The sequence below is a fragment of the Atta cephalotes genome (assembly GCF_000143395.1).
Source record: "Atta cephalotes unplaced genomic scaffold scaffold00048, whole genome shotgun sequence".
NCBI lineage: Eukaryota > Metazoa > Arthropoda > Insecta > Hymenoptera > Formicidae > Atta > Atta cephalotes.
Window position 1 is genome coordinate 353,023 of NW_012130112.1, and position 9,903 is coordinate 362,925.

General features: G+C 29.8%; 1 protein-coding gene across 1 annotated transcript; it reads left to right on the top strand.

The window, feature by feature from the left end:
- The first annotated feature begins 1,119 nt into the window (after positions 1-1,119).
- LOC105622673 (lipase 3-like) lies at positions 1,120-9,554 on the top strand. The gene is made up of 7 exons (XM_012204086.1): positions 1,120-1,236; positions 3,337-3,532; positions 3,630-3,744; positions 6,925-7,168; positions 7,905-8,063; positions 8,148-8,235; positions 9,331-9,554. The coding sequence occupies exons 1-7, from the start codon at positions 1,120-1,122 to the stop codon at positions 9,552-9,554; spliced, it is 1,143 nt and encodes a 380-aa protein (XP_012059476.1).
- The last annotated feature ends 349 nt before the right edge of the window (positions 9,555-9,903 follow it).

The following is a 9,903-nucleotide window of genomic DNA, read 5'->3' on the forward strand; positions in this document are numbered from 1 at the left end:
GTAGTAGAAGTAGTGTCGTTCGTTCTATANACACACTATATATATATATATATATATATATATATATATATATACATATACATGTAAAAAGAATTGAATATACAAATTATTTACCCGAAACTTTTTTCTTTATCATGGCATTTCTTTTGACGGATACTGTAGGAGAGAGTATACCATTTTAATTGCCCCAGGCGATTATACTATACTGATAGAAATATTTCCGGTAAGATTGTCTAATTCTTGATTTCGCAACAGCGCATATGAGCGCCGAAAAATTTCTGACGTAGCTAATCAACGCGATACATTTTCACAACTATCACGTTTTAATGTTATCAACTGGCTGGCACCTGACGTAATTGTCGAGGATTCGGTGATATCGCGAAATATTACACACGCGCCAAATATTACTTGTGTTAATTGCGCGACAAACGAGAACCTTTTCGCAAAAAGGTGCATACAATAATGTTAGCGACTATCATAATCGCGTCATCCTCCGGCCGCCACCTCCTCTACCCAGTATTGGTATCGCTGCCGTGGCTTTCGATGATTCGTGTCATTAATAAAAACAATTATGGCCTCGAAATACGTGAGCGACAAAACTGGATAAATTGCGAGATGAAGCCGGCGGGGGGGTTGTAATTTATGAAAAACAGACACGAGACTCGGACATGGAAGTAGATTTACTAAAATTACTGGTTTCAGTTCGCGCTATGACTCGAAACCGATAATCACTATTTCGAAAGGACGAAGAGGGTGGGAAATCCGGAATAAATAAAGGTGCGTGGAAGAATTGTGTAACCATTCAGTTTAAAGGACCTCCCTCGTCGCATCGTATTTTTCACTTTCAATCTCTTAAATACATACGATATTGTCGCCTCTTAAATAAATTTATATTTCTTAGAAGAAAAACTTGATGAATTATTTAGTCTCGATAATATAAATATTCGTTTAATTGCTTGATATGGAATAATATTGTAAAAATTAGTGCATGGTGTGTTTACTTCATTTAAATCTTAAACCCAATAACGAGAAGTTGGATAAAATAAAAGATATTGTAGTAATACCAAGGTGCATACACCGTATACATCGCTTTAATAAAAGTGACTGTCTCTCCAAGAAATGATTGCGCACTGGTATTTTGTCTCGCTGCTATGTTATGGATTCGTCGTTCAAATAAATGGTCTATTTCGCACACGCGGAATGTTCTCTCCGAGAACCGATCCCAATCTATTGGTCGTAAGTAAAATTATTTAGAACTGTTTTTATAATGAAGTATATAAGTAACATGAGAATTTATTTATCAAGTTTGAAATCATAAACGTATTACAAATTAAAACAGAAATTTTAATAATATTAGAACTTACACAAATTCTTAAAAAAGTTTTCATCGCTACTCTATTTATAATTATAAACTAATAAATTTAAATATTAAAATTCCAAATTTTTAATTGTCATTTTAATTTTAAGTATAATCAATAGTTAATTATCAATTAATTATCGAATTAAATATTATAACAGTATAATATATTATGTATTATAGGACCATATATGTGTGATAACACAAACTATAGAAATCAAAGCTTTAAACGGTCTAGCAGGATCTTAAATGCTTGTATGATTCTTGTGTAAGTTTATATACTACGTATATAGTCCTCAGAAACGCGCGCCGAAATGATTTTTCGGTCTTGGAAAACGCTAACTCTACTACGTAATATCACGAGTTAAATTCAAATTTTTTCTTCGAAACGATTTTAGTAATGTTGATTAACATATTAAAACCTGTAAATAAATAATTCTTATTGCGAAAATTACAACCTCGACCGAATTGGATCTAAATCTCTTATTATATCTCTCATTTCGTGCAAGGTAATAGTTTTCGAAATAAGAATTAATTATATACAGGTTTTAATATTAGATTAGAAAAAATTCGTGGCGTTTTTTCCGTTAGATGTAATGGGAAAAACGCCACGAATTTTTTCCCACACCTAATATGTTACTCAATATTATTAAAATCGTTTCAAAGATGCGAATAAGCATAAAAAAATTTCAATTTAACTCGTGATACTATTGCGGTGGGTTAATAGAGTGAGAGATTTCAAGATCGAAAAATCATTTTGGCGCGCGTTTCTGAGGACTACATACATATATAAATTCACACAAGAATCATACAAGTAAGTATTATAATCTAATTTAAGCATAAGTCAATTATATTCAAAGTACAATTATACTTAATTATTTATGACCATTTTATGTGGATTAACTTTAATTACGGTTCAACTCGGTTCTTCATTTTATTCTAATTTTAAAAACTCGAAAAAGATGAAAAGTAAAAGTTAAACTGAGATTAAAAGTCAATCTACGTTGGTAGAACATTATACTCAAATTATTATAATATATAACACAATAAAGGTATAATTATTTTTTATTAGTTATACAAATTTTTAGATAAGAATACCATTTTAATAGCCAACACCAGATAGTGATGTATTTAATTTATTCAATATTTGTATATAATAATCAATCATAAATATTATACATACGTTTCGATCCTCGATTTGGATCCTCTTTAGTATACATAATTAAAGATATAATTTAAATTATCGCATAATCATATCGATCCTCAGCAATATTATTTTTAACAAAACTATTTTTAACACAATCTTTGTATGTCTCAGGAAACGAAAATGGATTGAAATTTTTTTCTATCCAAATGCGTATTTTAAATAGCGAATACTTTTTTTTTGGATTTAATTGAATTCAATTGGATTCAATTAGATGCAATTGGATTGAAAAATACATTTCCTATTCAAAATTTTGAATTGAACAGTATTCACAATGCACATAAAAAAGCTAATATATTATTTTTAGATTGAAAGGCATACAGATATACTCCATGCAATTCTTATAAATGAATAAAAATGCATCCAGGATTGAAAAGCATTCATTTTAACATTCGTGAATCAATATTTCTGAAAATCTGAATCCATTTCAATTCATTTCAATCCATTCTTATTTGTTGGGATAATCTCAATAATTAGAATTACTGAGCATCGGTATGCTTATACATTAAATTTAAATTATGTTTAATTATATACACAAAGAGGATCCGAACCGGCGATCAAAACATATTAATATGATTATTATATATATTGAATAAATTAGCACACACACACACGCGCGCGCGCGCACGCATCACTATCTGGTGTCAGCATTCTTATTTATTGATTTCTTCATCAAAGTCTTTAATTCTTTATTATTATTTAATATATAATAAATATTAGAAATAATTAACCTTCAATAATCAATCATACCTCAACAAATTATTTGTTACTTTAGGAAAATAGAATAGAACAGAACGGCTACCCCTTTGAACTTCACCATGTAACAACTGATGACGGGTACATATTGGCTGTTCATCGGATACCTAATCACTCGAATACAACTATTGAGAATAATCGAGTAGTATTAATAATGCACGGATTGTTGGGATGTTCGATGGATTGGCTGATAACGGGTCCGAATCGATCACTCGGTATCAGATCAGTTTTCCTTTTTAGTGTTTTCCCTTCTCTTTAGTTTATAGATTTTAATACATTGATTAAAAAATTACTCTTTATAATATCATCTAGCTTATCTCTTGGCTGATGATGGCTATGATGTATGGCTCGGCAACTCCCGTGGGACCACCAATTCGAAGAACCACACGAACCTTTCCACAAGCAGCGCTAAATTCTGGGATTTCAGGTATCGCGAAACTTCGAAATGCCGTCCTATTCATCCCGTCTTTCACACTCTTCATGAATTAGAAAAATGAAAGAAATCCTAATAACTCGAACGTTAAAATCTGACATTTTCCTGGTAGAAAAATTTCGCTGAAATTATATCACATTTTGGAACACTTTTCACAGCAAAATTTCAGCATTTCAGAAAAATCCTAGTTTAATTTCAGTGATATTTAGAAAACTTTTGCTGAAATTCATTTTCAGCAAAAGTTTCAGTTCAATTTCAGCGATTTTAAATATCTAGTTATACAAACTGCATATTAATTACTATCCGATTTGAAAAAACATAAACTGAAGCTGAAATAATGTCACTAATGAAATGAATATTAACATCAATCTAATAATGATGCTAATATACGAGAGTTGTTTGAAAAGTTTTGAGCCTCAACATGAAAATGACATTACTCGTCAAAAGTCAAAACCATTTCTGGTACTACAATCGTACATGCTTTGAAAGATGTACCTGAAAATTGTAGTCGTTGTGGATGCTCAGTTATTGTTTGACAGTCAATTTGTGTCAGTCGATATTAGTGTTTTTGTAAAAATGGAAAGAATTGAATATCGTGCCATGATTAAGTTCTTGCATTTGAAAGGCAAATTAAAGCTGAATTGGACGCTGTTTACGAGAATTCTGCCCCATCGTCTTATATATTGTCTTTTAAATGCAAGAACTTAATCACGGTACGATATTCGATTCTTTCCATTTTTACAAAAACATTGACTGGCACAAATGATTATCAAACAACTGAGCGTCCACAATGGTTACAATTTTCATAGGTAGGTATCTTTCAAAGCATGTACGATTGTAGTATCAGAATGGTTTTGACGAGTAACGCCATTTTCATGTTTTGACTTTTCAAACCTCGTACTATCAACATTGTGAAGAATTTATTGCAAAAAATATTACTTTATGTTATGGTTTGAACCTGAAATGTCTGATTATTTAAGGCAAACACTTTTCCAATTCGATTGCTTATGATAATTTAATAATATTTAAAAGATACATGATTCGGTCATCCTATGATATTGCTACGTGTACTCTTAAGCCTATTTTACAATGCGTTCTTTGTTTTCTGTTTCTTGCTTTTTACTTTTGTTTTTTTCTCCTTTGCAACCGTTTTATAGACAATTATATTTCTTGCTACATATTTCTTTCGAAATTCATTAATTTCTCGGACGACATAAAACATAAAAACTGGATAAGAAAAAAACAAGTAAAAAATAATAAAAAGCAAGAAACAAAAAACAAAAAACACATTGTAGAATATGCTTTAGAGCCGAGACAGCACCGTGTTTCCTGATCGTAATAATCAATTAATTATTTATTTAGTCATGCCGTAAATTCTGTTATAAGAATAAAGAACAGTACAATTTTTTTCGTGACCATTTTATCTGAACATTTTCTTATGTATCTTTCTTCATGGAAATAAAAAATTATATCATAACGATAATGTTACACCAAATGTTACACTTAAAGAGAAATTGATACATTGCAATGAAGTTAATAAAATCTATTGTTAATCCAATTTTGAATGTATTTTTAAATTGAAGCGTATAACTGACAGCAATTTCATAATGATGTGAATAAGCAGGATTTTATTAACTTTATTTCACACACCAATTTTTCCTCGAGTATCGTCGTTCTGATAATTTTCATTTTCATAAAGAAAAATACATAAAAATGTAGAAATAAAATAATCCCCGAACGGTTACAAAATGAAAGTTATATCCTTTTTATTTATTAAATAACTAAAATAAAAAATAATTAAAATAAAAAATAGCGTAGCTTCTCATGCAGCATGCAGATTGTTGCAAAAAACGTTCGAGCCGCAACATAGATTTTTGCACAAGCCATAAGAAAATCAACTATTTAAACCAAATCATAGTCTTATTTTTTTCATATTCAACTGTAATAAATCAATTCTTCCAACTACAATTACTTACAACTACGCTTATGCAGTTATAAAATGGATTTTGAGCTTAAGTTTTAAGATCTATTTAGATAAACTTGCATAAACATAACCATAAAGTTATATTAGGAATATGCATAAATTTCAGTCTTTGCTTTATTTTCTTTTTACATATAATTTACATATAATTCCATTGTCTAATAATTTATTGACAGCTATAGTGTTTGGCATTAACAATTTTCCGATTTAGTAAGGGACCTTTTTCACATCATATCGGATGCATAAAAGAATCTTCAAAATTACTTTAAAACGACAAAAACAGTATTTACGTGTGTTGTGAGACAATATTCTCGTCAAGAACAGAGCAAATAAATTCTCATGCTTTAGCAGCATTTTTTCCTTGCTGAAACTCATGTCTAAACAAATGTAATGTCTAAAAGCTTTCATCATGTTCATTGTTATTTTGTAAGATTATGTGCATAATTAAATTATATTATAAAATATGACATTTCAAGTAATTCGTCAATCTTATATATCATATTATTAAATTATTTGAATTTAAAATAATTATATCAAAACGTTGAAAAAAGAAAACTAAAATTGTCTGTAATATTAGGAGAATAATATTATAAAGAATACACATATAGAACTGGATCATTTTCTTTACCATATGTATATATGTGTATCTATAATATAAATTTATGTATCTATAATAGTTAGGACAAAAAAGCTGTATTCATTACGAGGAAATTGAAGGCTATATTGGGCGCTTAGTAATAAATATTGGGCACTTGGTAATAAAAATTATCTCTTTATAGAGGCGCAAACACATAAACGCAGTCCTAAAAAGATATTTCAAAATCATTTTAATATTTTACATTTTAGGAACAATTCTGAAAAAAATTCTGCAATATTTGAAATTGTAACAGAAATGTTTCTGAAATCTTTCACATTTATGTAATTTACGTAATCATGTGCAATCTTTTGAACGTAAAATATATATTATAAAAAATATATATAAGAAAAATTCTATTACTTATATAGGCTAAAATTGGTCATTTTATTCAATGTCCTGGACAATTTTGATCAAAGTAATGAAATCTTTCTTATGCATTTTTATTTTCTTTGTAACAGAATTTATGGTATTATATAATTTTATAATGATGTCTATATGCATATTGTACATTCTAATTATTAATCAATTATAATTCTCCTGCGCGTTTTCTATTTAGCTGGCACGAGATGGGTATATACGATTTGCCGGCTATGATAGATTATATATTGTATCAAACTGGCCAGAAACAGCTGTTCTACGTAGGCTTTTCTCAAGGAACAACACAATTTTGGGTCCTTACGTCCCTCAGGCCAGAATACAATAAGAAAATTAAACTTATGTCCGCTCTAGCTCCTGTGGCTTACACTGGACACATTGGCGGTTTGCTGAGACCTTTAAGTTATTTCGCGGATTATTTTAAGGTAAGTATTAGATAGCTACTTGGGTAGTAATTCATTAAAATATTTTCTGAAATTTCAAGAAAAAATATAAATAACTTATGGAAGTCATTCTTCCAACTTTAATTTATAAATTACAGAACATAATTAATTAATTCTATCTGCTACTTTACAAACAAAATTATATCGTCTATACTTATGTAAAATAAAATCTTTACTTATATTTATATACACGCACACACACATACACACACACACACACACACACACACACACACACACACACACACACACACACACACAACACGCACACGCACGCAAGCTGAATTTTTTTCATTAAGAAACATTTGCGACATTTGCAAAGTACTTTACAGAGATATGCGAATTATTCGAATACGAATCGAATCAAGTAAGATTTTGGGCTTTTAGCTCATTTAATTAGCTCATTCAATATAAAATATATATACTAAAAAATATACATGTACTAGGTCTTGATCAATGAAATTATAAATGTCTAGTGAATTTGCTCACTTTTGTAATTTTCATCTCATTTCAAGATACGCAATCAATTTTCAGATTCGATTCGGATCGGTTCGATTCATATTCGGAAAAAAAAATTGGATTTGATTCAGAGCCAAAAAATCTTGCATATCTCTAGACTAGTTTTAAAGGATAATTATATAAGGATTTATATTTAAAAAGAAAATAGATTTTTCTCATAAATCTACTCTGAGTTGATTATACTTGCTCAATTCGACAGGGATTTTACAAATACACTGGATATTTTGAAATGTTCGCGAATACGGAATTAGAAAAATTCATAACGCATATCTTATGCCAAAAAGGCGTTCTCACTCAACCTTTGTGCCAGCTGATTGTATCCATGATCGGAGGTTTTAGCATCGGAGAGACAGATTACGTAAGCTATCGCCGAAATAACCGTACAAATCGGATCGAGCTAAATGTGACGTGATTCACTTATATGAGATGACATTATTTTCAGGAGCACTTGGAAGATTATCTGCAATTTGCACCAGCGGGATGCTCGTTCAAGCAATTGATTCACTATGCATTGGGTATTCAAAATCCAGGTATCGGGTTTTCAGAATCCGATTTTTTAAATTATGGATTTGTGGGATCACGAATTTTTTTTCTTTTAAATACAGAGAATAAACAGAATAATATAAACACTTAAAAAATTACTTGTTTTATTAATAAGAGATCGCCAATAATTTGCTTTTAATATAGATTCTATCCTTGTTGAATAGTTATACAATGCATGAATAGTCACCAATGGAATGTTGTACACGGAAGGAACAATTTTTTTGTTGAAATATTTGAAAGTTTAGCTAAATATAGATCTGAAAATAATTTTGTTGGACCATCCAAATAATTATATAGGACACTCAAACTGGTCGCTTATAATAGAATGTCAAAACGTATTGCGTATCATATTTGAATTTCCTATATAACTATTCCGACAATCCAACAAAATTATTATTTTTAGACCACCCTTTTCTACCCAAGTTTTTAGATTCTTTAACAAAATTATTCTTGTCACATATTGTTCTCTTCTAAACTTTTTCAATGCTTACATACGTAATATCGAAAAAGAAAATTTATCTTTCACTTTTTTTTTCCAAAATTATTTTTTGTTCTTCAAAATTTTAGTTTTTCTTGGCCAGTGCAATGGCCTAATCTAAATATCATTATGAACAGAATAAGAAAGAGAAAAGGTTAAAATGTAGAATAAGAATTTGAAGAATAGAATAAAAAACAATTTTCCTCTCAATATCTCTTAAGCAGTGTTCTGTTGAATTGGAAAATTCTGTTAGAAGATTGATATTACATTGCACTGATGTGTTCGAGCATTGTACACTTCTATTCCAGTATAAGGATAGAATTTATCTATCTGTTTTTTGTGAACACTTTTGGAACTTAAAGTGAAATAAATATGTTTGATATTTGTCGAAAGCAAGAGTTCTAAGTGCAGTCTAGTGCAAGAACAGAAAACAGACCATATATATTAAAGACAAATGATAGGCCAGTGATATTATAATCTGTTATAATAAAACAAGTGATGTGTATTTCCTAGGTATTCAAATTTTATTTTATCTATCTCCTATACACGCTAACCAGTGCATACCTTCATTTACACCTTCATAACCGAGTCGCTTCTCTTGCAGGACATTTTCGGCCTTACGATTATGGTACGTTACCAAATCTCAAGTTTTATAGGCGATTCGTTCCGCCGGAGTATCCCGTGGAAAAAATCACGGCCCCCGTGATTTTGTATAACGGTTTGAATGATATTTTGGCTGCTCCAAATGTAATTAAATGCATCACTAATTTACTGTTGTATATACAATTGAATGAAAGGAAGATACTCTGTTGTCTCAATCTTGCATAAAATATCATTAACATTTATCATTAACATTTTATCATTTATAATATTTTAGGATGTTGAGATATTAAACGGAAAATTGCCAAATATTTTGGAAAAATACACGGTGACGCTAAAGAGATTGAATCACTTCGATTTCGTATACGGTTTGCACATACGACAGATCGTTTACGATCATCTTATTGAAAGAATGAATTCCATATCGTAAAGGTAAAACGCAAATTCTTGAAAATTAGTTACAAACGATCCTTGCAAACGATTTGGATTAATTATGGTTTATGCATTTTAGATACCTAATTAACTTGATTAAATGCCTGGTATCCTTTGCAATTTTACATGACTAGGAATTGCTTCA

What these genes read in the sequence shown, in the direction of transcription:
- LOC105622673 (XM_012204086.1), top strand. Translation starts at nt 1,120, where the DNA reads ATGATTGCGCACTGGTATTTTGTCTCGCTGCTATGTTATGGATTCGTC. An exon ending in GGGTCCGAATCGATCACTCG is followed by an intron (nt 3,533 to 3,629) that starts GTATCAGATCAG and finishes AATATCATCTAG; the next exon opens with CTTATCTCTTGGCTGATGAT. An exon ending in ATTGGGTATTCAAAATCCAG is followed by an intron (nt 8,236 to 9,330) that starts GTATCGGGTTTT and finishes CTTCTCTTGCAG; the next exon opens with GACATTTTCGGCCTTACGAT.